General features: G+C 49.4%; 1 protein-coding gene and 1 pseudogene across 1 annotated transcript; both read right to left on the bottom strand.

Moving 5' to 3' along the window:
- On the bottom strand, positions 1-14,829 carry RBM41 (RNA binding motif protein 41). Its single transcript, XM_075763429.1, is given in 10 exon segments — positions 1-444; positions 813-960; positions 1,945-2,321; positions 4,093-4,297; positions 12,889-12,933; positions 12,935-13,082; positions 13,661-13,685; positions 13,688-13,709; positions 13,712-13,778; positions 14,732-14,829. Coding segments are annotated over 10 exon segments (1,293 nt in total). The 3' UTR covers positions 1-286.
- Positions 13,663-27,905, bottom strand: LOC142603354 (nuclear pore glycoprotein p62-like; annotated as a pseudogene).
- Between the last annotated feature and the right edge of the window lie 86 nt (positions 27,906-27,991).

Genomic DNA, 27,991 nt, shown 5'->3' with positions numbered 1-27,991 from the left:
TACCATAATAAATACATTTATTTACACAGCTTCTTCCCTCCTTGCCACAAAGGGCTGAGAAGGCAGACACACATGTAGAACAGGAGGAAAAAGCCAGTATGCCCCAACAGTGTAAAGACAGTGCCCATCTCTCTCAAGGAAGAACTCAGTCCCCAGCTCTCTCCCTTCCCCACTGTGAGATTTATGGACCTGCACGTTAACTCCCAACAGTCCTTCACTGTCCCAGTTATGACCAAGGAGCTCCCATGGCCCATGCAAATCTATGAGGTTCCTGGTTATCCATCCCTTACTTGGCAGAGGGGTTCTCTCCAGCAAAGTAGCAGGGGGTGGCAAAGTTAGCCTCTGGCAAATGACCCTTGCTTTTCCCAAATTCAATCACCAGCGGCTTCCCCTGCAGATTGTACCCATTCACCAATAGCATGGCGTCCTGGGCTGACTGAATATCTGCAACAAGAGAGCAAAATGGGTGCAGGTTACATGGCAAGTTCTAGAACAGACACACATGGTGTTCACGCAGATACTCCTGGCTCATGGACCCTCAGCCTGCACCGCAATCCAGTGTGGCACTGGGATTCTCCAGCCAGAACGACGTGCTGAATATAAATATGGTACGTAACACCACTGCATGCCTTCTGTTTTGATGAATCCTCTTCCAGTCCAGGGAAAAGACTATGGCATGATAGGAAGAGGAGGGTGTGAACTCCCTTCCTCCTCCTTGGAGAGCAGGATTGGCGCCAGCCCAGTGCCCTGTAGGAAGATACAGCACCCTCACAGGTCAGGGAAGAACTGAGAGACACAAGGCAGCAACTCACCAGGGAAGGTGATGAAAGCCTGACCCCTCATCCGGCCGCTCAGGAGGCGGAACTGGATTGAGGGGCTGTCCTCTTTCTGGAACCGAGCAAACAAGGACACTAGGTCCTTCATTGTCACTCGAGGGCCCAGGTTCTTCAAATACAGCACCTGTTCCAGAGACAGAGGGTTAGCCACCAGCCTGTGCCATGCAGACAGACACCTTTCAACCTGATCCCAAGTCCATACACCTCAAAGGTATGAATTAGTTCAGCCCCTCTGCCATCCCAGTCCTTCCTCCACCTGCACGCTAACAATGGAGTTTGGAAGACAGGTGGTTGTACAGAGAGAGGCAGCTCTGGACTCAAGGCATCATCATGCTTGCCTGCTCCAAGTTGTCATGTTTTTCAGCTGGGAAAGAGTTAATTTTCACAAGAAGCTGGGATGGGACACAGCCAGGACAGGTGACCCAAACTAGCCAAAGAGGCATTCCATACCATATGACATCACGCTCAGCATATAAGGGGTAAGCTGGCCAGGGAGAGGGGATCGCTGCTCATTGGGTTCTGGGTGGTGAGCAAATTGCACTGTGTATCACCTACTTTGTATATTCTTTTATTAGCACTGTTGTTCTTTTCCTCTTCCTTGCTGTCCTATTAAACTGTCCTTATCCCAAACTCAGGAGTTTTACCTTTTTCTTCTGATTCTCCTCCTGATCTCACTGGGGAAGAGGAGTAAGCGGCCACCTGGTGCTTAGTAGCAACTAGCTGGGTTAAACCACGACACAAATGCCGATAGCTCCAGTTATTTATGAAACGCAACAAGCCCCAGCTATCAGTTAAGCACAGTTTAAGTAAAGCCACAGCTGGTCTGTCAGGCCCAAACAGGGAGAGGGCATCTTGACTACTGACCTGCTAAAGCCAGGAAGGGCTGGGGTCTGAAGTACAGCTCTTTGCCAGGCCAAGCAACTTCCAAATAGATCTAAAGGTCCCCTTCCCTCCCAGAGTGGAGGCTGCTCTCCCTTGGCCAGGAGGATCAACCAAGCACCCTCCAGGCAACAGCCAGTCAACAGAAAAGAGGAGCCTTTGCCTGCTGAAGCAGCTTCAGAGCATGCTAGTGAGGAAGATGATTAAATCCTGGTTCATCTCAACATACCTTGTTGGGCTCCCCAGGATGGTAGGATGAGAACCTAGGTATATTCTGAAGTTCTTCCTCTGAGAGACGGTTCTTGCAGATCTCCTCTTCCGGGACAAACTCTACAGGCTCTTTGATAATCACAAGCCTTGGAGGGGACTGGTGAGGACTTCTTGCAGGAAGGCTGGGACTTCTTGCCTGTTCTGCCTGCTCTTCCCGGTCCACAAGCGATGACTCCTCAGCCTTAGGTCCCTGCAGGGCCAGGGAAGGGCACAAGCATGGGTGACTCTTGGTAGGCTGGACTTCTTCAGGCCACTTCTTGCTCAGTAGCTCTTGGTAAACACCCTCCAGATGAACCATGGGGTCCTTTTCATCTGTTACCCTCTTTTGAGTGTCATCTAATCCACAATGGAGAAACATGGTAATATGACTACCACCAATAACCTGGAAAACGCACAGACTGCACGAAGAAACACGGACAGGAGAAACTCTGTTCTGACCCACTCTCCATGCAGCTGCCAACCAGGCCCTGCAGGTTATTTAAAACAAGAAGAGTAGCCCCAGCAGCCAGCAAGTGCTGGTGTCCCAGCTCAGGATGAACCTGCAGAGAGCAGCAGCTCCACCAGTGCTTTGTACAGAGCTCATTTCTTCCAGAGCTATCCTCACTAGCTTATCTGCAGCCACATTTCAGCACATTCTAGCGACTCCTTCAACACACCTTTCTTCTCCTGCATGCATGACCAGAACGTGCCACACTGCCTTTCTACACCACTACATGGAATATAAACTTTTTGCTTCCAGCTTAAGCTCCTGAGTTTAAAGAAGGTCCATGGTATTGCCTACCCAATGGTATCTCCTTTACTGTATTCAATGGAAATGAGGACAGAAGTGAGAGGGGCATCTCCCAGCCTACAAGCTTCAACTTTGGTGCCTCTTGGTTTTGCTAAATGCTACAACACTGACACCAAAGGAGGGAGCAGAGGCCAGAGGACAATGGGTCAGCTGGACATTATAGCTTAAAACAGTGTCGACACTGATCAAAGTGGTGTTTTAGGAGTTAGGAGTTGGAGTTTAGAAGTTCCTCCTCATCTTCTATTTAATACTATCTTACATACTGTCCTGGTTCTGGCAAGGATAGAGTTAATTTCACAAGGAGCCAGGACAGGTGAGCCAAGCTGGCCGGGGGCTATTCCATACCATGTGACGTCATGCTCACCATAAAAGGGGGAGGGGGCGGCGCGATTTCGGCTGTGGCTGTGGTTCCGGGACCAGTCTTGGATCGGTAAATTGTTCTCTGTTATCACCCATTGTGAATATCTGTTATCAGTACTGTTGTTGATTGTTTTCCCTCTCCCTTGCTGTCCCAGTAAACTGCCCTTATCCCAACCCTCGAGGCTTTGCTGTTGTTTTTCCGTTCTTCTCCGCATCCTGCCAGGGGAGGGGTGAGCGAGTGAGCGGCACGGGCTGCTCAGCTGCTGGCTGGGCCTAAACCACGTCACATACAAAAATCTGTCTGGGCTGGAGCTTCATACCCGCATGTTCTCTAGCTAAAGCAGACTGGAGCAGTTTTTGCCATCTCTGGACAACACTTGACTCTCCATCCAGAAAAGTCGCATTAAGCCACAGGCTTGGGGACAACACTGCAAGTGCTGTCATCCATGGGGACAGTACTAGGAATCAGCAACTGGGCTCCATTTTCCACTTTGGCTACTGGGAGGGGCCTTTAACAAGTCCCTCCTACTCTTTCCTGCTCTGTGCCTTTCCCTCTCACCCTTGTTAGACTCAGTTAAATCAGAGAAGGGACATCTCCAGCCCCACACAGGCACCTTGTGTTACTTGGTGCAGCTTGGTGGGGACCTCTGGGCTCTACTAAAGCGTAACCCCAGCTGCTCTCCCACATACCGCGCTGGGCTCTGCAGTACATGCAGCACGTCAATGAGATCCATGCTCTCCGAACAGAGATGGACTTCACAAGTCTCTATATTAAATCCTTCAGAGTGCCCCACTCTCTATCTGCTCATGTAAGAGAGGAAAGTATCTCCTCCCACACAGTGCCAGAACAGAACCATGTCTTCAGGGACAGAACGCCAGACAGAAATGTGTTGGACTCCCACACACCCTGGCTCTCCATGCTGGAGCAAAGGGAGGAACAGTCTTAAACCTACAAACCTTGGTGGTAGAGCGCTCGGAGGAAGGAGTGGCGGTCTGTTCCCTGAAAGAGGGCATTTTCAATCTCCATCTCCCGCCGGCTCAGCTGCTTGCTGCCAGCAAACCTCTGGGGCAGAGCGAGTATGCGCTGACGCTCTTCCATCTTCTCCTGGATGGCATGGAGTCGGTCCTGCGTGGCCTCTGGGGCTGCTCCCAGCCCAGAGCCCTGGAAGACAGGCACAGCTTTGCTCAGATACAGCACGTGCTGCTTCTTCAGACACTCGGCCAGCAATCAGACTTCACGTCCTCCAGCCCTGGAGTGGGTGCAACTAGGAACCATCCCCCAAAGAGGAGGTCACCAAGAGGTCCTGTTACTGCAAGGGTAGGACAGAAATACAACCACTCAGCAAGCCTGAGTTCTTGAGAGAAGTGGAGAAAGAGCCCCTTTCTCCTGTGCTGCTTTCCTTCCCCTTGCCTCACTGTCTAATGGTGCCTGTGTCCCAGCAATCCCTGCCTCTGCCAGCTTGTCCTGGTTCTGGCTAGGACAGAGTTAATTTCACAAGGAGCCAGGACAGGTGAGCCAAGCTGGCCAGGGGGCTATTCCATACCATGTGACGTCATGCTCACCATAAAAGGGGGCTAGGCGGGGAGCGACAGGTTTGGTATGGCTCCAGGATGGTCTGAGCATCTGTCCATTATCACCCATCGTGAATATCTGTTACGAGTACTGTTATTGATTGTTTCCCTCTCCCTTGCTGTCCCAGTAAACTGTCCTTATCCAAACCCTCGAGGCTTTGCCTTTGTTTTTCCCATTCTCCTCCCATCCCGCTGGAGGGGTGACTGAGGTGGTGCTCAGCTCCCAGCTGGGGCTAAACCATGTCAGTCTTTTTTGGCGCCCAATGTGGGGCACAAAGGCTTGTGATAACAACAAGTCTGAGCATGTTAAAACAAAGTTGTTATAAGCATTTATAATGTCATTTAAACAGTCACTGGTCACAGTCATGTGCTGTTTGGTCACATGGCTCTGTTCTGTAAACCCGTGTTTACTCTATGTAATCCCTGCGGCACTGTTTATCACCTCTGGAAGAGGGGTTCGTATTCTCATAGTGTTTGTATTGTGTGATATTGATTTATGATATCATTGACAGTCATGAGTCCTGAGCTAGTACTTGTATGTAGCATTTCTGTCATGCCTGTACCTTGGTCAGCATCTTCTCAGACTTGATGAATAGTTTGCACCCAATCTATGGGGAAGACAGAGGGGGGATACCTTCTCCCAGTCTTCCGCCTCCCCTTTTCCCTTTTGGTTGGTCACGACAATTTTTGAGACGGTTGAATACCCTTGGAATGTCCAGGCCCGTATATTCCTATTGCTAGGTCTCCTGCCTGTTTTCCCACTCCCGTTCAGGGTTAGCAAAAATTGTTTCAAGAATGGCAGCCAGGGATCTTCCCCAAGGCTGAATGGGCAGGGCTGGCATGGCATGTGGGAGAGTATGGGCGAGTATCGAGAGAGACCTTTTCACCCCCAATGGTTTGGAGCTTCGCTCCTGAGCAACTGCAAGACCTTCATAAAATGGTAGACTATTTGAAAGGAAAACGCTGTGGGGATTCTAAGGAGACACAACATACCGCGCGGTGCCGGGCCCTGGCCACAATCTAGCAAACACTGCTTGACAGTAGACAGCACCATCCAGAGGGAGAGAGCGGACACACAGGCACCGCAGCTGCCCAAGCCCCTGCAACAGGCATTGTGGCCGAGCCAAAAGGTCAACCCGTATCAGTATCAGTCGCCCCTCGACACAAAAAGAAATACACAAAGAAAGCGGTTCGCTTAGTGAGAGAGATGAGGATGAACCGGGACCATCACGAGAACAAGACAAAGAGCCGGGCCCAGAAGTGATCACCCGAGCCCTGTCCCTGCGTGAGCTGTGAGGTATGCGGCAAGACTTCAGCCACCTTCCAGGGGAGCACATTATTACCTGCCTGCTCCACTGCTGGGATAACGGAGCCAGTAGCCTGGAACTGGAGGGCAGGGAGGCCAAGCACCTGGGATCCTTGTCTAGGGAAGCGGGCATTGACAAGGCAAGTGGGAAGAAGGCAGAGGCCCTCGGCCTCCGGAGGCAACGCCTGTCAAGCGTGAGGGAAAGGTGTCCTTTCAGCGAAGCTGTCGTATGTCGGCCAGGCAAGTGGACCACCATGGAGGGAGGTATCCAATAGCTGAGGGAATTAGCTGTGCAGCGAGATGGTTTCTTACGATCCGGACAACGCACAGTTGCCCACAGACCCCGATGAAGTCCAATGTACTCGACGACCCACGTGGCGAAAATTTGTGCGAAGTGCACCATCGTGGTACGCCAACTCACTGGCAGTAATCGACTGGAAGAGTGAAGAGGCACCCACGGTGCATGAAGTGGCTGGCCGACTCTGGCAATATGAAGAGAGCCTTTCTGCCTCCCTCGTCTCGGCTGTGGAGAAACTGTCCCAGGAGGTCCGGCAACTCAAAGAGGACATCTCTTACTCCCCACCTGCCCAGACCCGTATTTCAGCTGTTAGGAGTAAGCGTTTTTCTGCTCCGGAGAGGGGCTATGGAGCATACACACCACGAGGCATCCTGTGGTTTTTATCTGCGTGACCACGGCAAAGACATGAGGGAATGGGATGGGAAGCCTACCTCAACCCTGTGGGTACGCGTACATGAGCTACAAGGCAAGACAGCTGTACAAAGGGACTCTTCCAGAAAGGATGCTGCTCCAGTTTCCACCGGGCAGCCCCCCAGATCAAGTGGAAGGCCTGATGGCACCTATGAGCCTCTTGAAGGGACTTCTAAGTCCTTTCTGCAAGAGGTGAGTAGTGACTATGCTGAGCAGGATTAGAGGGGCCCTGCCTCCAGCCAGGTGGAGGAAAGGGACAACAGGGTTTATTGGAGTGTCTGGCTCCGAGGGCCTGGCACATCGGCCCCACAGGAGTACAAGGCCCTAGTGGAGACCGGTGCACAGTGTACCCTAATGCCATTGAACGAAGAAGGGGTGGAACGGCGATCTATTTCTGGTGTGACCGGGGCGGAGGGGGGGCGGGGGGGTGGGGGAGCGGAACCCAACAGTTGACTCTGCTGGAGGCTGAAGTAAGTCTAACTGGGAATGAGTGGCAAAAGCACCCCATTGTGACTGGGCCAGAGGCTCTGTGCATCCTGGGCATAGACTACCTTTGGAAAGGGTATTTCAAAGACCCAAAAGGCTGCCGGTGGGCTTTTGGAATAGGTGCCTTGGAAGCGGAGGAAATTGTCTAGTTTGCCCGGTCTCTCGGAGGACCCTTCTGTTGTGGGGTTGCTGAGGGTTGACGAGCAACAGGTGCCGCTTGCTACCACACCTGTGCGCCGGCGGCAATACCGCACTAACAGAGCCTCCCTGGTTCCCATCCACAAGCTAATTCGTCAACTGGAGGGTGAGGGCGTGCTCAGCAGAACCCACTCACCCTTTAACAGTCCCATAGGGCCAGCGCGGAAGTCCAATGGAGAGTGGAGGCTGACGGTAGACTATCGTGGCCTGAATGAAGTCACACCGCCGATGAGTGCTGCCGTGCCAGACGTGCTGGAACTTCAAGATGAACTGGAGTCAAAGGCAGCCAAGTGATACGCCACGCTTGGTATAGCTAATGCATTTTTCTCGATCCCTTTGGCAGCAGAGTGCAGGCCACAGTTTGCCTTCACTTGGAGGAGCGTCCAGTACACCTGGAATCAACTGCCCCAGGGGTGGAGACACAGCCCCACCATTTGCCATGGACTGATCCAGGCTGCACTGGAAAAGGGGGAAGCCCCAGAGCACCTGCAACACATTGATGACATCATTGTATGGGGCAACTCAGCAGAGGCAGTTTCTGAGAGAGGGAAGAAAATAATCCAAATCCTGCTGCAGGCTGGCTTTGCCATAAAATGAAGTAAGGTGAAGGGGCCTGCGCAGGAAATCCAATTTTTAGGAATAAGGTGGCATGATGGGCGGCGTCAGATCCCAATGGCTATTGTCAACAAACTAGCAGCCATGTCTCCACCAACCAACAAAAAGGAGACACAGGCCTTCTTAGGTGTTGTGGGTTTCTGGAGAATGCACATTCCGAATTACAGTTTAATAGTAAGCCCTCTCTACCGTGTAACCTGGAAGAAGAATGATTTCAAATGGGGCCCTCAGCAACGACAAGCTTTTGAACAAATTAAACAAGAAATAGTTCATGCCGTAGCTCTTGGGCCAGTCCAGGCAGGACCAGATGTAAAAAATGTGCTGTACACCGCAGCCAGGGAGAATGGCCCTACCTGGAGTCTCTGGCAGAAAGCACCAGGGGAGATTCGAGGTCGACCCCTGGGGTTTCGGAGTCAGGGATACAGAGGATCCGAGGCCCGCTACACTCCAACGGAAAAGGAGCTATTGGCAGCCTACGAAGGGGTTCGAGCTGCTTCAGAGGTGACTGGCACTGAAGCACAGCTCCTCTTGGCACCCCAACTGCCAGTGCTGGGCTGCATGTTCAGAGAGAGAACTCCTTCTACACATCATGCAACCGATGCTACGTGGAGTAAGTGGGTTGCACTGATCACACAACAGGCTCGAACAGGAAACCCCAATCATCCAGGGATTCTGGAAGTGGTCACAGACTGGCCAGAAGGGAAAGATTTCGGAATGTCGCCAGAGGAGGAGGTGACACGTGCTGAAGAAGCCCCACCGTATAATAAACTAACAGAAGATGAGCAACCATATGCCCTCTTCACTGATGGGTCCTGTCGCACGGTGGGAAAGCCTTGAAGGTGGAAGGCCGCGGTATGGGGTCCTGCACGACGAGTTGCAGAAGCTGCTGAAGGAGAAGGTGAATCGAGCCAGTTTGCAGGGATGAAAGCCATCCAGCTGGCATTAGATATTGCTGAAAGAGAAAAGTGGCCAACGCTGTACCTCTACACTGGCTCATGGATGGTGGCCAATGCCCTGTGGGGGTGGTTACAGCAGTGGAAGCGGAGCAACTGGCAGCGTAGAGGCAAACCCATCTGGGCTGCCCCATTGTGGCAAGCTATTGCTGCCTGGCTAGAGAACGTAGTTGCAAAGGTACGTCATGTAGATGCCCACATACCCAAGAGTCGGGCCACTGAGGAACACCAGAACAACCAGCAGGTGGATCAGGCTGCCCAGATTGAAGTAGCTCAGGTGGATTTGGACTGGCAGCGTAAGGGTGAATTATTTCTAGCTCGGTGGGCCCATGACACCTCAGGCCATCAAGGAAGAGATGCGCCATACAGCTGGGCCCGTGAGCGAGGGGTGGACTTGAGCATGGATGCCATCTCACAGGTCATCCATCAATGAGAAACGTGCACCGTAATCAAGCAAGCCAAGCAGGTAAAGCCTCTGTGGTATGGAGGACACTGGTTGAAATATAAATCTGGGGAAGCATGGCAAATCGACTACATCACACTCCCACAAACCCGCCAAGGCAAGCGTTACATTCTTACAATGGTGGAAGCAACCACTGGGTGGCTGGAAACATCTCCTGTGCCCCATGCCACTGCCCGGAACACTGTCCTGGGTCTTGAAAAGCAAGTCCTGTGGCGACATGGCACCCCAGAGAGAATTGAGTCCGACAATGGGACTCATTTTCGGAACAACCTCATAGACACCTGGGCCAAAGAGCATGAGTATTGAGTGGGTGTATCACATCCCCTATCATGCACCAGCCTCTGGGAAACTTGAAAGGTACAATGGCTTGCTAAAAACTACCCTGAGAGCAATGGGTGGTGGGGCCCTCGAACACTGGGACACACATTTAGCAAAGGCCACCTGGTTAGTTAACACTAGGGGAGCTGCCAATCGAGCTGGCCCTGCCCAATCAAAATTTCCACACCCAGTAGAAGGGGATAAAGTTCCTGTCGTGCGCATGAAAAAATATGTTGGGTAAACCAGTCTGGGTTATCCCTGCTTCAGGCACAGGCAAGCCGATCTGCGGGATTGCTTTTGCTCAGGGACCAGGGCGCACTTGGTGGGTGATGAGAAAAGATGGGGAAGTCCAGTGTGTACCCCAAGGGGATTTGATTTTGGGTGAAAATAGCCAATAAATTAAATTGCATGATATTAATAGCGATATACTGTATCAATGGTATAACCATAAGAACCACCCAAAACTAATGAAGGATGGACTTTGAAACTGAACAAAGTGCCATGATGATGGAACTAGAACTGCCTTCAACTGGTGCCCAGGAACTTTATCAAAAATCACATCTTCAACATGCAGACTGTGAGCATGGACCATGCCAGATACACCAGCCATAAAACTCCAGATGCAGCGTGCAACAATCCGGCAGCATGCACCACTGCTCCTGCTCTGAGAGACTGTAATGGCAGATGGAACCCAAAGCCATGGACGAAATGAACTTGACAGACATCTTAGAGTGATGGCCCACAGAGTAAGGGAATGGTATCTGTGAATAATCTGGGCATGACGTAGATGGTATAGAATAAAGGGGTGCATAATGTCCTGGTTCTGGCAAGGATAGAGTTAATTTTCACAAGGAGCCAGGACAGGTGAGCCAAGCTGGCCAGGGGGCTATTCCATACCATGTGACGTCATGCTCACCATAAAAGGGGGCTAGTTGGGGAGCGGCAGGTTTGGTATGGCTCCAGGATGGTCTGAGCATCTGTCCGGTCCTCGGACCAGTAAATTACTTTCTGTTATCACCCATTATGAAAATCTGTTATCAGCACTGTTGTTGATTGTTTCCGTCTCCCTTGCCTTATCGTAACCCACAAGGTTTTGCCTTTGTTTTTCCCCCTTCTCCTCCCCATCCCGCCAGGGGAGGGGTGAACGAGCAGCTCACGGTGCTCAGCTGCCGGCTGGGGCTAAACCACATCACAGCTACAGCCATCTTCTAAAGCCACCTACACTATCTGCACAAACCCCCTTTGGTATTTCTTTTGCCACACCTATAGCATCCCCGAGCTCAAGTTTCCATCAAGCTTTTGGTCTATGACCCTGGTGTCACTGAGAGAACCTTATTTGCTGAAAAGTGGACCCCAAGCTGCTGTTTGGCACTTGAGGGTAGGTTTATGCTGAGGACTTAAACCCTTGACCAGCTTCACATGAGCCAGCTCCCAGAAACCACCCAGCTACTGCAGTACAGACCTCATAGGTAAGCTGGCTATGAGCAAGCATTCCTGTATAAATAAACCTCACTTTCACAGGGCCAGGGCACTGCTAAAATTCACCAGACTCGTGCTGCCAAAGCACAGAGATATATATACCCCAACTTCTGGAGGGGCAATTCTGTTCCCCCATCCACCTCTATCAGAGGCCAGAGAATACACTTTTATGGGACTGTAGGTGGATTTCTTTTCTCAATTCAGTTTGAGAATTACTATGTCAGACCCTTCTGCCTCAGGAAAGAAACCAGGCTTTCTCCCTGCACTGAGCACAATCTAACAAAGATTTACCCATGGGTACCTCTCCCTTCTCGCCTGACTGCATGGGCCCACATTTGCATGGCTTCCATTCACCATTTCACAGCTTCCCTGGGGCACAAAAGGCTGTTTATATGGAAAAGCAATTCTGGGAAATCATTTATAGTACTTTCTTTTCAAAAAAAGCTGCAACTTAGCAGCTGAAAATAACAGAAGCCTGCACTCAGTACTTTGCTGAGAGCTCCAATGAGTATGAATATGAAGTCGTCTCTGTCTTTCACTCAGGGCCTCCACATAAAAAGCTGCACACTGCTACCTGACTTGGACTTTCTCAATATTATTCTTCTCTCATGAGCTGTAGACAACGTACCCTAATATCACTGGTCCTTTCTATCAGAGTAGTGTTTGCCTTGCTAATCTTTATTTCTAAACATCCCAGAACTGATTTCATACCAACTACAACAGCTGGTACTGCTGACATTAATTTTCATTTTTAAATTAACACCACCCCTCTCTAACCCAAGCTTTAATGCAGGTCACACCAGGGCTGGGTTTGCATTTAAACACCAAAGCAAGTAATGACTTCAGCTGAAGAGAGGCAAACCCATGATTACTGCAGACAGCTTCCTCCTGCACACAGCTAATGCTCAAGAAGAGGAGAGACAGAGGGTCAGCCCAAGTCCTTTATTGCACTGTCTGGCTTACCAAATTAAAAGCAGGACACTCCAGTGCACCTAACACATGACAACCCCAAAAGCCCCTTGTCTCTGGAACATCAAAGAAAAGCGTGAAGGCAGGGGAAGGTGAGAAGCCTCCCTTGGCACTGCTCTGCTGCAAACTGCACCTGAGGAGGAACACGTCATTGCAATCACATACTTGGTCTAACTGCTCTGCACTGCTGTTTTTACATGGCTGTTTCAAGTCCTTTGAAGCATCTGCAAGCCCCTGAGAACGTACAAAACCCCTGGTACAGACAGCTATCCAAGCCAGCCATGGGATCCAGGCATGTGTCAAAATACAGAAAAGAAGAGGTTTGAAGTGCTTTGAAATGTTTCTTCCTTTTTCTCCTCCAGCCTTTAAATCCTTCTTACACAGGTGCAAACAGGTAAAATGATCTGCTTGAGACCATGAGGCAGAGACAAGAATATAGTCAGGTCTTGCTGTTTTCCAAAGGACCAACTCTTCTCTCCACAACAGCTTTTAGCACAGACCATTTCACCAAAGAAAACAGGCCAGAAGAAATGCAGGATCATGCTGGCCTAAAGGCAAGATATACATGGAGTGGCCATTCTTTACCAGAGGGCTTACAAGGACTTGAATTTTCTACCAGAGTGCCATAGGCCAAGGGGTTAGAGGAACTTGACCATGTTCACATCAGAGCAGAAGCATGCCTAACCTTCCCTGTTGAAGCCTGGTTCTTCCAGAGCAGGATCTCTGAGTCAGGAGAGCCCCAGTTCTCGGAGAGAGGCAGTTTCTTTGTTGCTCTCCTGCAGGGCCTGGAACTGTGACAACGTCAAAGCCCCTGCAGCCTCTTCGCCAAAAGGCTTGTAAAAAGCTGCAGGCGCAAAGCATCTCCGCTTTGACTTGCACCTGTAACCCAAAGCAACAGAACAGCAGAAACAACTTAGCGCTGAGAAACTAGGGGAATAAGAAGGGGCTAGCCTCTCCCCCCCACTCACATTTGGTCCCTGCTGCACCTAGGCAGAGATGCTGTGTTTCCCAAAGTACAATTGAGCCACACTCTCCTGGACCCTCTTCCATGCCCACAAGATCCCACAAGGCAGGAGGCACCTTGTGACACTGTAACACCAAACACCCCACAGGTGTAAACACAGGCCAGCCTCACAGGGACCAGCTCTTCAGCCTAGAAACTCAGCCCTGCGTCTCGCCCAGGCAAATTGGTTATTTTCACCTGTTAGATGAAAATAAGTTACCACCAGTGTTTGCTCCAGAAGACAAGAGTTCTTTATCTCCTGCTGGGGTGTCCAGGCAGGAGACCGAGCAAAGGGGAAAGGGTTTGTACAGCTGTTTTGGCAGGTACTGCCTGCACCAACATCTCCCTGGGAAGGAGGCCTCAGTGAGGTGACACTGCCGCTGACCATAACATGGGCCAGACTCTGCTCACCAGCCCCGCTGGCAGCACCCCCAGGGGCCCGATCAGGACATACTGCTCGATTGAGACAGTGGTATCAGCTGGTGGTGAAGGAGGCTCTTCAGCTAGCCCTCTCTCCTTCTGTCTCCAAGTCTTCTAGGAGGAGCTCATCACTGGACAAGCTGCTGTTGACCCTGGGGCACACAAGCACAGCACAGAGGGCGGTCAGTAAGATAAACCAGGAAAACACTGCTCAAAACACACCACTGCTACAGCCTCTCTCTACCTTCTTGACTGTTTTTTACAGGATTTAAAGCACAACAAGGAATCAAAACTACTTGACCAAAGCTCCCACTAAACATTAACTGGAAAGCCAACAGATTTGGAACTACTTTGAAAAACATTAAAATATCCCAGGAAGCTATTTAAAAAAAAAATAAAATAGATGCAATCTTATTTTTATTGCTTGGAAGTTGTTTTGTATCAGCACCTAAACAGAACACTGCTAGTTTCAAACGACTCCAGAAAGCAAGAAAACTGCAAAGGAGAAGAAAAACGGTAAATTTGAGCAGCACTCCATGGAAAGTTCCTTTTCCCCTCCTGGGGTCCTCTGCTTCCAGGCAGACAGACAGCCACCGCTTCCATCATTACCTCACAGACAGCACGTATTTTTGTGTGGCAGCTGAGGCCCTTGCTGGCCCCTCTTTGGGGACGGCACTCCTGCCACCGGCGGGCCTCTGCCGAGCCGTTGGGCGCCCGAGAACCAGGCCAGCGCAACAGCGCGGCTCAGCCGCAGGCCGGGACGGGAGCCCAAGCCAGTCCCGGGAAGCCGTTTTGGGCCGACTCTGCATCGCTGAGAGGCCCAGTTTCAGGTGAAAGCTTTCGCTGCCGCTTGTAGTGCCGTAGCGGCTCCAGGAGGGTATGACACCCCCCGCAGACCGCCCAAAAACCAGCTTGCCAAGGCATCGCCGTCTCCACAGGAACATCGTGCCCCGCGAGGCGCCTAATGAATCCCCGGGCCGCGCTGTCACCCGGGATAAAGCCAGACACGACCCCCGCACTGGCCGTTTTGAAACACGAGGAAACATCGCGCGGAGACCGGCCCGGGCCCGCTCCCCGCCCGCAACCCCCGGCCCACCCCACTCACCGCCGCATGGCCGTGGCACTCCCAGCCGCCGCCGCCCGACACTCCAACTCCCAGCAGCGCCCGCGGCGCAGGGCGGAAGGGGCGCCAGGGCAGGGCATGCGTCAGAGTTAAAAATTAGTGATTCGTAGCAGTCACTGAGGCAGGGAAATGGTTCCACTCCCAGATTAAAAGCTGTAGCGAAGTATCTGGAGCCCTCTCCGAGGGTTTCCCACACGTCCCTGAACAACAGCCTCATCTATAGCATCTATGAGACTTCCTCTCCTTTAAAGAGGATGAAATGGGCAGAGAGGTAAAAAAGAAAGAGTGAAAGAGCAACTCACAAGTTTTAACTCACATTAAAGTCAGTACATTACTCTAGAAAGCAGGCCCTTCCCTTTTTTTCCAGGGAACAACATGTAAGACAAGGCAGATGTGGTGCAGGCAGAGAAAGGGAAATATAAAGCCTGTCACACATTATTTGCACCCTTTCAGCTTTTTGCAGAACAGAGGCATAAAGTGCAAAGGAAAATTGAGTGTGAGGGCAGTTTCTGCTAAACATGTGATCATTCATTTCCCTCTATTAATAAAGATACACTGGAACGTGCATTATAATCGCATTTCATCAAAAAAGTGGTGGTATGACTCTGTTTCTTAACATGTCTTCACAGCAGACTTGTTGACCATGTTCTTTCCTGCACCCTTGCGATCTGAACAAGCTACGCTACACCAAATCACCCCACAAGTACCATTTTTTCTACTGGCACACCTAATAATTTTTAATTGCGTAGAAATTCTGCTTACAGGTACCAGCACAAAAGCTGTTTATTGCCAAAAGTACAGAAAACAAGACCCCCTTTCAGAAGAAACACAAATTCCAGATAGCTATACGAGGAATTTGAGTCTCTCGGACTGCTGCAGCTCCTTCTGAGGGCAGCTTTTCATTAAACCATCTCCGTAACGACCTGAATAAAAGCTTATGAAGTCCTGGTTGAATGTAGTCAAGTTACATTTAAGGACTGCAGAGCTCAGCCTGGAGTCACATACTGCTTAAATCCCTCAAGGGCAGCATTTTGTGTATCTCACCAGTCTGCACGCAGTTACAAAGAACAGAGACAAAGAACGCATACTTCCTGCACAAACTTCACACAGTGTCTCAGACTGGAGTCGGTGAATTCCAGTCACACACCGCAAAGACTGGTGTAGGAAACAAACAACAGATTTTATTGCAAGAAAAGAAACAAACCCAGATCATACTTTGAGACCAAAGTCCCCAACAACCTCTGCTTTCCGGCGGAGATTTTAAGTTAACCCTTTAAAACTTTGAGTCAATCAATCAAATGTGATCCGAAAACTGCGCTCTTGCTCCTTGCGGCGACTCTCACAAACCTTTGTCACCTCTTCTACCTTCTCTGCAGCACGGCTGTGGGAGAAACAAGCGATTAATCTCACAATCACCCTAAAACACAACCCTACGCAGCTTGGCTTGCAGAAGGAAAAAGAAAAAAACATTTTGACAATCACTCAGACTTGACATTGCAGAAAGAGGGAGGAAAACCCAATACAAAGCACCGCCGCGCTCAAAGGCAAAGGAGATTGTCTAAACAGTATTCTGAGGCATTCAGGGACTGGCAGGCAGAACCGGAACAGTCCCGGGACATGCTGTTGACACTGTTTGCCATACCAGTTTGCTGCAGTTTTCAGGGCACTGCATCTCAGAGAGCAGAGCAAACCCTCCCTGAACAGGAACTGCAAAAGCTGGTCTGCAGGTTAAGAAATAGCAATTGCTGGATACACCAGTTTCCCCTACTCACCGCCTGCCTAAACTCCTTCTGAATTATGCAAACTACAGGCAAACCACACAACCTGTTACAAGTATATACATATTTCTTGCAGGATATCACACAGCCATAACAAGCTTTTAACTGTAAATACAGAAAAGACGGTGCAATCGCACAGACGAGCTGCAGAAGCACTTGCAGCGACAACACAGGTCATCTCTTTTTTGCACATCACCCATTTGGAAATTCATAAGCCACTGATGGATCATCAGCTGGAAACGCAGCAGGCACTGCGATATACAAAAAAAATCTCAGCACAAGCTAAAGCAATTTCTCATTTCATTCCATGAAAGCTTATCAGAAGCAATTCAACAGGCCTTATGTCGGCCTGTGGCTTGGAGACAGGTATTCCAGGTTCGGTTTTATTTTGTACAGCATGCCAAACCTAGAATCTTCCAGTAACACACTAAGCAACACATTTCTGTTTGCCATTTTTATGCCATAATCATTTTTGCATGGTGAATTTTTGAAAAGTGACAGTCTGCTCCCCTGTCTCGCAGATCTCTCTCGCTCAACTTGGAATTCAGTTGCAACTACAAAAGAGAAGACTTTCTGGTTCCCTCAGGAAGAGGCAGAAAGTCAGAACAAGGCTTTGTCCAAACACTCCTCCTCACTCGCGGAAGCAGCACCACCCTGTGCCCGTGTTCAGCAAGTCCACTGAATTGTCACAGTCTAGGTTAACAGTAATTTGAATAAAGTGCCACAGTTGCACATAATTGTTTAACAAGACAGACAAGTTAATAGCCACTGTGTGTAAGTATGCCTACAAAAGATCACTGGCTGTTGTGTCCTCGAGGTGTTCCACAGGAAGCAAAGAGGTAACATTACCCACAGCACAGATATCTCAGCTCTGGTTTGTGGGATTTGGGGTTTTCTTAATAGAAAAAGAATGTTAAGGAACGTGTCCTTCCAGGCCTACCCAATTTACTAATGGCAAGGGCCACACAAAGGCTTACTTCAAAAGTGAATTGTTTTTCCACCGTGCCACTCAAGCGCACACAGTAACAGGAATTCTTCTCCTTGCTAAGAACCCCACAGAAACAGAGACACACATTAACCTTTTTTAAAAGCTGCAATTGCTTCTTTCTTGTTTGAAGGTGAACTGAAGATGACTTGTTTCTTTAGATGCACATTTCCCAGAGAGAATGAATCGTTATTAACCAATAAGACAATTTCTTTGGTATTCAATGACAGAGGAAAAAAATGGGTCTCCTTTCTATGAAAATTTAAAGGGAACAGGTTGCTATTTTCACATGCATTCTGTAAAGTCAGAATTCTGATGCCACAGGAGCAGCACAACATTTCCCAACAAAGTCACGTTTGGAATGTGGAAGTAGGCATATATGTTCTGGAAGAAACAGCCAAATTAAATCCTGACCTAAGCCAATACTACTGTTTAAATAGGGATGGTAGTATGCCTGCTTTCACCCAAGAAGCACACCAGCTGTGAGCACTTTCACAGCACTGCAGCCAGACTGTGCCACTTGGTGTTGCTGAGAGCAGCACTGCTTTATCCTGCCATGCACCTGTGCGGCTGCTAACATCAGTTAAAATCAAAACCATGTAGAATTCTTGAGTCCCTCACAAGAAGGCACTCCCCAAGAGAAAAGTTCCCTTTTTTCTGGGTTTGGTTTGGTTTTTTTCTTCCCCCAGTATGGCACCATGGTATACTAGTTAAGGGTGAATCCAAGACATGAAACAACAGTCACTACAACTGTCAAGTTTTCACTATTGAGCTCATCTTCTGGCCTGCGCTACATCTCAAGTTATTGCTACTGTGAAGTGTCCACACTATTACTCCAGAATTACCACGCCTGCAGATAAATGCATGCTGCTCAGTCTTACCTGGATTTGACTTTCCAGTTGCAGGGGGGGGAGGATGATAACATTGAACACACACCTCCCTTGCCTCACCTGTTTACCTATTCCAAAGGGAACCCTGCAACATTTTAGAAGTTGAAATATTTAACCTTAGCCTGACAGAGCAAAGCACGAGCCTTTCAAGTTCCTCTGCTTTGCACTGATGCATTTCAAGCAGTGCTTTTTTTGTAAAACATTAGCAGTTGCCAGGAATTTCTTAGCAGAGACCTTAATGCACATCAGGAGAAATCAAGCACAGAAGGGACAATGTCACTGAAGGTGAGAAGGAGAAGATTCCTCAGGGATCTTCAAGAATTCATTTATGTTCAAGAAACACTTGCACATATGCAACATGCTTTCTATTTACATTCCCAAAAAGCTGCAAGATGACACGCACCTGAGTTCTGGTCAATCCACTGCAATGAATCCATGTGTGCATTCAAAATTTTACAGATCTGCTGAAGCTGAGTGAAAGAGAAGGTGCAAGTCAGTTGTTATGTAGTGTAACAAATAAGAGCAGTAAAAGACAGCCCGCCCGTCCCTGCTTTTGGAACATGACGCAATCAAGTTTCTCATATGTACAGCTCCACTAACTTAGCAGCCACCTTCCCGGGGAAGCATGTGCAGCAACTGTGTTGCATTGCTTCTCTTTACCAGCAAGAAAACAGACTGCTTTAAAGTATATGCCTGTGGCTTAGGCTTATTCCAGTTCACACCTAGGAACCACCACCACATTAATCACCTTAGTCTTAGAGGTGGCAAAAGTAAAAAGGCGTGGGGAAAAAAACTCAGTCTGCAATACCGAAGGGGAATTTTTACTGAAAAAAAGCTTCTCAGTAAAGCCACAAAGAGTATCAAGATCAATTTATACATATCAGAAAGAGCTGGTAAGTCAGATCTTGTTTTCAAGAGGATTCAAAAGTACTATAAGGAAAAAGCAGCTACAGAGGGCATTCTGAACAAAATTTAGATTTGCCACAAGAAAAATGCAAGTGGTGGAGCAGGTAGCTGGACCAACATTAAGAAATGCCTCTGACATAAATTGTCATCTAGGCAATAGTTAGGCAACAAGAAAATAACCGGAGTTCATACCAGAATGAGATACTTTGAAAGTGGAAGCATTCCAGGACAGGTTGGATACTGCTTTGGGCAACCTGGTCTACTGGAGCATGTCCCGGCCCGTGGCAGGGGGGTTGGAACTAGATTATCTCTGAGGTCCCTTCCAACCCAAACCATTTATGATTCTATGAAAACTATTAACAGAACTGCAGAGTAAGTATGTGAGTCAGGCTGGCTTGTGTTGTGTTCTAATGCAAGTCGTACCAGAAGAGAACCACCCAAAGACAAAACAAAAATACCCTTCCAGGGCTGCAACTACGAACAGCGTGCAACTATGCACAAGTGGACAAACAAAGAGTTAGAACTGTTTTAATATCCTTTGCCCCTTTACGAATATAGAAAAAAAATAAAGCTTGTATTTACCGGGTCACTTGTGTCTGCTGGGCCTCTTGATGTATTCAAGTGCTCAGTGATGTCCTTCAGATCTTGTGCCATACGCTTCAACTGAGCATCTATGTTTTCAGCCAGTTTATAGCTGCAAAATGCATGGGAACCAAGGTCAGAATTGGTTCTCTTGAACCAAAAATTTTATTTATTTACCCTGCTTACCATTCAACACTTAAGGCTTAGAAGGGTGCTTGAGCCACACATTCTGCTCTCATCATTCCTATCGCTAAATAAGCACTAATTTTTAGACATTACGCTAAAATTAGGAACCTTCCCCAGACAGCTGATTAGAACAACATTCAAAGAGCTTTTCATGCTGATTCAAGGGCTTCCAGTCACAATTCCCCTGTTTCTAACGCATAAAATCTAAGTTGCCATGCATAAAACAGAACTACATGTTTGACAAAGGCATTGATAGATCAATATTGTCATGCATCCCAACTGTACTTCTTACTGATCGATCATCACCACATATGTCTGCTCATCACATGTTCCAAGCAGATATTTGTCTTACGTCCTCTCCCGTTCTTCGTCCGCATTGCTGCAAGTAGATAGTCCCGCTCTGTTCCTTCACAGACTCCTCCAGAGGGGTCAACAAAGTCTTCAAGCTCTTTCTGCTGTGACAGAATGAAGTCTAGCTCCTGATCCAGTCTGAAAAAGAGAAAACGTTAAGTACTTTACTTAGAGGTTACATATGTAACCATAGCTGCCGTACCACAACGCAGGAAGATGCAAAAAAGAAACAAAATCATCTCAAGTGTTCATAGTTTTGTACCTCTTCTGATCAAGCTTCACTTTCTCTACTTCTCTGTGTAATGAAGTAATCTGGAAACAGAAGACACTTAATTATACTATGAAAATCCAAAAGTCAACTCATAAAAGAAGAGCGGTGGAACTGTGAAAGCCAGCACCATACAAACGTCTACTAGAAACAAGAAACAGTTACATAAAGATTTACAGACCGATATTTGCATAATGGCAGTTTGGCTTTGAAAGCTCCACCCTAAGATAACTTGTTACCATAGTGTAAACTCACAGAACAGATTTCCAAGCTTCAGTGCCTATAGACCAGAACAGACAGACAGTCAGTCTTTCAAAAGCACCCAGATACAATTCACATCTATTTTTTTTTTTTTTTTCCAAGGAGAAAGTCCCACTGGATGGCTTGTTGCACCTGTAACAATGAAGGCCTTTAACGATCTAAGCAAGCAAAATCAGGTTACACTGGACGTCACCTTACCTTCTCTCCATTCTCTATCAGCGTCCGATCCCAGGCATTAACTTGCGTAGCTTGATGGAGAAAGTGTTTTCTCTTGGTCTTCCAGTTCCAGACTCCACTTGTTTATCAAACTCTCCAGCTGGGCATAAGTCATCACTGGAGGTGCGCTGAGAGGAAGTGTGAGACAGTACAGAACACAAGATCAAAAACCAAAATACAAACTTGACAACACTCATTTCACCTTCCTCCACCAGACACCAGCATTCTTGCCCCAGTCAGCAAATAGTCAGTTGTAACAAAAATACTCACGTGGTTGTTGTTGTGGTTACGGCAGCTGTAGAAGTCCCAGCTCCAATGGCACCAGTTGTATTTAATGGCTTCATATTCAAAGCAAAGCCAGAAGCAGAAGTTGTGCCTGAAATGAGAGATTCAAGTCAAGCAACAGAAGAGAACACGTCCTGCCATCTAACAAATCAAGAAACAGGTCCAAGATACACTTCTAAGCACAGTGCTGTTCGAGCTCAAATAGGTCCCTTTAACAAAATACAAATCCCACATCTGTCAAGAAGGGAACAAAGCACATCTTCACACAAAAGTAGCAGACGCTAAATGCCTGACTAGTAGCTCTAGTAAAACGAGGAACTGTCAGCCTGCACTTAGCTTGGGCATTACTCAAAGCAGCACAGCATTAGCCCACACCGCTCCCGATCTTCTCATGTTTTAATATTAGACCTAATAACTATCAGCACGCCCAGTTCCTCTCCTGCATCTTTGCAGGAGATGAGATCTCTATGTTCTCACAAGCTGAGAGCATCTATCTGCCAGTCACAGGCCACTTCTAGGCACTGAGCTCCAATTCTTTAGTCACTCCAGAAACAAGCTTTCCAATGACCCTGAGAAAAGGTCAAAGCCTACGGGCCTTCCGTCTCCCAAACTCCCTTTCCTGTGGACAGGCTCTCGGAAGCCATAAGCATCTGCATTTGGGGAGACGGAAAAGGAGGATCAGAGAAAGAAATACTGTGCTATTTTCAGTTACTGGAGGGCACTGGAAATCAGAACTGCTGTGCTGCTACACCAACGTGGCCCTTTACGCTACTACACGGCACTGAAGTCAGGCTTCCTTCTCGTCAGCTACTTTGAGCATCTAGTTCTTACTAGTGGCAGTGCTTGTTGCGGCAGCTGTTGTTCCAGGAACTTTTAACCCAAACCCAAGCGTTCCAAGACTGGCTGTCCCGGTGGAAGGGGCACCAACTGTAAACAGAAGAGAACATTAAGAGTTTGCATAACCTGTTAAATACAGTGCCCCTTTGAAAAGCTCTACCCTGCCTGCTCATCCATCTCCGTCTGGTCTTTATTTGTATTAACCAAGACCATCCAGACACGACACGAGAAAAGGCAGGCCAAAGCTATGATATAGCCAGAGTGCCCCACAATTCTTTCAGGAAACTTCAACAACCCAGGTGCCAAGCTACTGTCACTTCACCTATTTTGAAATATCATAGAATCATAGAATGGTTAGGGTTGGAAGGGACCTCAAAGATCATCTAGTTCCAACCCCCGCCTCCATGGGCAGGGACACCCTCCACTAGACCACACTGCCCAAAGCCTCATCCAGCCTGGCCTTAAAACACTTCCAGGGATGGGGCCTCCACAACCTCTCTGGGCAACCTGTTCCAGTGCCTCACCACTCTAACAGTAAAGAATTTCTTTCTAACATCTAATCTAAATCGACCCTCCTTCAGCTTAGACCCATTACCCCTTGTCCTGTCACTACACTCCCTGATAAACAGTCCCTCACCATCTTTCCTGTAGGCCCCCTTCAGAAACCGGTAAGCCGCAATTAGATCTCCCCGGAGCCACCTTTTCTGCAGGCTGAACAACCCCAACTCTCTCAGCCTGTTCTCATAGGAGAAGTGCTCCAGCCCTCCAATCAGCTTCGTGGCCCTCCTCTGGACTCACTCCAACAGCTCAATGTCTGTCTTGTACTGGGGCCCCCAGAGCTGGACCCAGTACTCCAGGTGGGGTCTCACAAGAGCCGAGTAGAGGGGCAGGATCACCTCCCTCGACCTGCTGGTCATGCTGCTTTTGATGCAGCCCAGGACACGGTTGGCTTTCTGGGCTGCAAGCACACACTGCCGGCTCATGTTGAGTTTCTCATCAATCAATACCCCCAAGTCCTTCTCCTCGGGGCTGCTTTCAATCCATTCCTCGCCCAGCCTATACTCGTGCTTGGGATTGCGCCGACCCACGTGCAAGACCTTGCACTTGGCCTTGTTGAACTTCATGCGGCTCGCACGGGCCCACCTCTCCAGGTCCCTCTGGATGGCATCCTTTCCCTCCAGCGTGTCAACCACACCACACAGCTTGGTGTCGCTGGCAAACTTGCTGAGGGTGCACTCGATCCCATTGTCCACGTCGCTGACAAAGATGTTGAACAGCGCCGGTCCCAGTACCGACCCCTGAGGAACACCGCTCGTCACCGTTCTCCACTTGGACATTGAGCCGTTGATCACAACTCTTTGAGTGCAACCAACCAGCCAATTCCTTATCCACCGAGCGGTCCATCCATCGAATCCACCTCTCTCCAATTTACAGACAAGGATGCCGTGCAGGACAGTGTCAAATGCCTTGCACAAGTCCAGGTAGATGATGTCAGTTGCCCTTCCCTTATCCACGGACGCTGTAACCCCATCATAGAAGGCCACCAAGTTTGTCAGGCACGATTTGCCCTTACTGAAGCCGTGCTGGCTGCCACCAATCACCTCCTTGTTTTCCATGTGCCTGAGCATAGTCTCCAGGAGGGCCCTGCTCCATAATCTTGCCAGGCACGGAGGTGAGACTGACCGGCCTGTAGTTCCCTGCATCTTCCTTTTTACCCTCCTTAAAAATGGGGGTTATGTTCCCCCTCTTCCAGTCGGCGGGAACTTCGCCAGACTGCCAGGACTTCTCAAATACGATGGAGAGTGGCCTGGCCATTTCATCCACCAGATCCCTCAAGACCCGCAGATGCAACTCATCAGGTCCCATGGACTTGTACACCTTCAGGTTCCTTAGATATTCTCGAACCCGATCTTCTCCAACAGTGGGCGGTTCTGCACTCTCCCAGTCCCTGCTTCTGCGACCTCGGCAGTGTGGCTCAAGGATTTGCCAGTGAAGACAATATCTAACATTTAACTGCTGTCAAATGCTAAAGTAAGCAAAGGGTGCTGGTTTGTCTAGTTTGAAGAAAGGAGGCTGAGGGGCATCCGCATTGCTCTCCACAGCTTCATGAGGAAGGAAAGTGGAGAGGGAGGATGCTGAGCTCTTCTCCCTGGGATCCAGTGACAGGACGCCATGGGAATGGCTCAAAGCTGCACCAGGGGAGATTTAGACTGGATGTTAGGAAGCATTTCTTTACTGAGAGGGTGGTCAGACACTGCAACAGGCTTCCTAGAGAGGCCATTGATGCCCCATGTCTGTCAGTGTTTAAGAGGCATTAGGACAATGCCCTTAATAACATGCTTTAACTTTTGGTGAGCCCGGAAATGGTCAGGCAGCTGGACTAGGCAATCGTGGTAGGTCCCTTCACACTGAAAATATTCTATTCTATTCTTGTTTTGAACAAAACCCTCCCCGCCTCACCACTGAAGGCAACTTGCCAGAAATCGCAAAGAGGGAAGGTGGCAAACAGCGAGAAGAGCTGACCTTTTGAATTCTCCCATATTACCCCAACATCTGCAGCTGCGCTACTGACAGGTTGCGCCAACTGTGCTGCGTGTTTATTCCCCCAACAGATAAAATCTGTACATTGTGTCTTACGTGAGAGGCCTGTGGTGGTAGATGACAACGGTGCTGAAGAACTCGCTATAGACACAAGCAACGTAGGCCCCGTTGAACCAAGAATGGAGGCTGTGGTGGCGGAGGCAGTTGTAGCAGCTGCGGGTGTTACTACAAACAGAAAAAGCATCCAGGACCACGCCAAGCTCTCACCCATTTCAGAAGAATCATGCTGACAACAGGACACAAATTTGCCCATCTACACCAGGTTTGGTATAGAGGTAGGAATTTTAAACTATTTTTCCTGTATTCTACTTCAACTCTAGCTCCTTTCCGATGTACCCCTTAAACCTGTGGCTCCTTCCACTGTGCCCCAGCAACAAGTACAGAACAGAATTTGGCACGTGGGACACAATTAAAAAAAAAAAAACAAAACCACAAACAGGACACTAAGGTCAATGGCTGTATGCACTGTCACAGCTTACTGATGCCATTGCAAACTCACAGTAACAAACACTTCCAGCCCATCTCCAGGCTCCAGTTTAGAAAACTATTCCCGGAAGGACAGCAGATTCACAAAGCCACCTTGAGGAATTATTTCCTAAAATCACTTCCTACCTCCAAGTTTGGTTCCAAAAGGACGAAGCGGGTCCCTGGCTGGTACTAGTGGTCAGCGTTGCCGTGGGTGCACTAGTGGCCTGCTGTTGAAGGCAATGACCCAAAGTTTAGAACTGGAACAAGCAGCATACGTAAAAGGAAAAGACAAACCTTTTACTACAGACACACTGTAGTTTCCTCTGATCACAGCAATAGTCAAGTTAGAAGCAATAAGAAAAACATTAATATTCAATGTAACAAATATTCTATGTTATCCAGGAAATTAACTAGGCCTAACGAGCTCGTTACCTACAAAGCCTTTCAAGGATGACTCCAACGCAGATGGACATCGCCCTCACCCCAGAGCTGATGACCTTCCCTCCAAGGCCTGCACTGTCACCAACAAGTAAATCAAAAGCTGCAAACTGAACTTCTGCCGCACTCTGCAGGAGCGGGCAGGGCCCCGCCGTCGGGGAGGTGAACAGTGGTTTGGCACTGTGGGCCGGGCGCATCCTGCGGCACCCCCTCCCCACCACTCCGAGCCCTTTCCCTCTGCACCTGCAAACCCACCAAAAACATTTAAGAGAGCTTCAAATGCAGCTGGTGCTTACACACACACACTGGCAAAATTATTTCAGCCTCACTCTCCAAACTCAAAGGCTAAATAGCAATTGTTACTCCATCACTGAGGACCCTGGACAAGCATATCAGAGAAACCACTGATTCCAGCCACTCGCTTCATTTCACACCAGCGAAGCAGGAGGCTGCAGAACCCGCACGCCATCCCCGGTTGCCCTCCGTGCCAACGGACTTCCTGACTAGAGCTGCCATTTAAGGCCAGGCACTCACCTGTGGGCTGCCCCCCGAGGCTGAAGGGGGTGGTTGACTGGGTTGGAGCTCCTAAGGTGGTAGCAGTGGTGGCAGCAGTTGTAGGTGCTGTTCCAAAGGTCAACCCTGTCGGCGCTGCTTGCGGAGCTGCAGCGCCGATGTTGAAGCTGGCTGTGCCGGCCGGAGTTGTGGGTACCACTGGAGAAAGTAAACCCTCCGGCTGTCCCAGACTGTGCAGTGGTGGTGGTGGTGCCAGCAGATCCAAACACAAAGCCAGAAGGGGCTGCTGCTTGACTTGAGGCCACGCTGGTTGGTACAGAGCTACCAAATCCAAAGCTGCCCGTGATTCCAGTAGCTTGAGTCCACAGTGCTGCCTCCAAAGTTTAATTTTGGTGCGTTTGCACTAGAGAAGAAAAGAAAAGAAAAGAAAAGAAAGGAAGCTAATCTGTTTGAGAAACGCATCCAGTCAAGTACTGAGTCAACTTGCTTATAGACCTTTGCTGTTGACAGCAGAAACCACCTTCCAAAACACGTGCACTTGACCAGGTTTATGTTTCAATTTTGACAAAGACTGTGTTGCAACTCCTGTCGTCCGCAGTCCTCCGTTAAGTCTCTTTATACCAATTCCCGCCATTCAGGCACCAGAAGACATTTACGGCAGCTCAAGTGAAGTTGCTTATTCTCTCAGCTCCCAAGAACCCTTTTCACTTCCTCTACATAAGACTACTTTCTCTTCAACTAACTTTGACTGCTATCCCCCGTTTGAGCTCCCTTCCCGCTGCTCCCATCTGGGAAGCTTCAACAGCAGTTCTGAAGAATCCTCTCAGAGCTTACAGCCTTTCCGAAGGACAACACAGTCCCACTTGGCTGAAGAAACATTCTGAGTGCTCGAGATTCAGATCAGAAAGGACAAGCTGTTTTACACTCAGACACAGTCTTAGCGTTTCTTCACGCAAGCATCAATACCCCAATCCCAGACTGAAGTCTCGAACAGCTTGTTCTTAACAGCCATCCAAAACAGTCGGTTGTTGACAAAGAACAGGTCTCACCAAACGCTTTTCCGAGCATGCTAGTGTGCAGCAGGAATTCTAAGACACAAAAGCAACAGCCTTGCTCCCTTGAGAATTACTTGCAAAGCACTTCCAAACCAACGAGGAGGCGGGCATCATCCACTCACACCCCGCCGCGGCCAGGGCCACTCAGCAAGCCAACACCCCCACCCCGGGCCCGGCCGACCCCCGGGCCCCTCTCTCACCCCAGCGGGAACACGTTTGCTGCCGGAGCCGCGGTGGCCGTGACCGGCGTCCCGAAGCTGAAGCTGGCAGGCTGCGCGGCAGTGCCCGGCGTGCTGAAGGAAAAGAGACCGGCGGGCTGGCTGCTGGTAGGCGTCTGGGCCGCGCTCCCGAAGCTGAAGCCCCCCGAGGCGGCAGGCGTGGAGAAGGAGAAGCCCGTCGCGGCCGTCGTGGTGGCCGTCTTCGGCGTGCCGAAAGCGAAACCGCCTCCCGCCGCACCCGACCCGAAGTTGAACTGGTTCATGGCGGCTGCGGCCTGTGGGAAGAGGGACCGCCAACGTCAGCGGACCCGGGCCCGGAAGGGGGACAGCGGCGTCCCGGTCCCACAGCCACCCCACCCCCGGCCAGGCGAGGCGCACAGCACCGCGCCACGCCAACGCCACAG

This window comes from Balearica regulorum, chromosome 11, assembly GCF_011004875.1.
Source record: "Balearica regulorum gibbericeps isolate bBalReg1 chromosome 11, bBalReg1.pri, whole genome shotgun sequence".
In the NCBI taxonomy this organism is placed as follows: domain Eukaryota; kingdom Metazoa; phylum Chordata; class Aves; order Gruiformes; family Gruidae; genus Balearica; species Balearica regulorum.
This window is presented reverse-complemented; position numbering and strand designations above follow the sequence as displayed.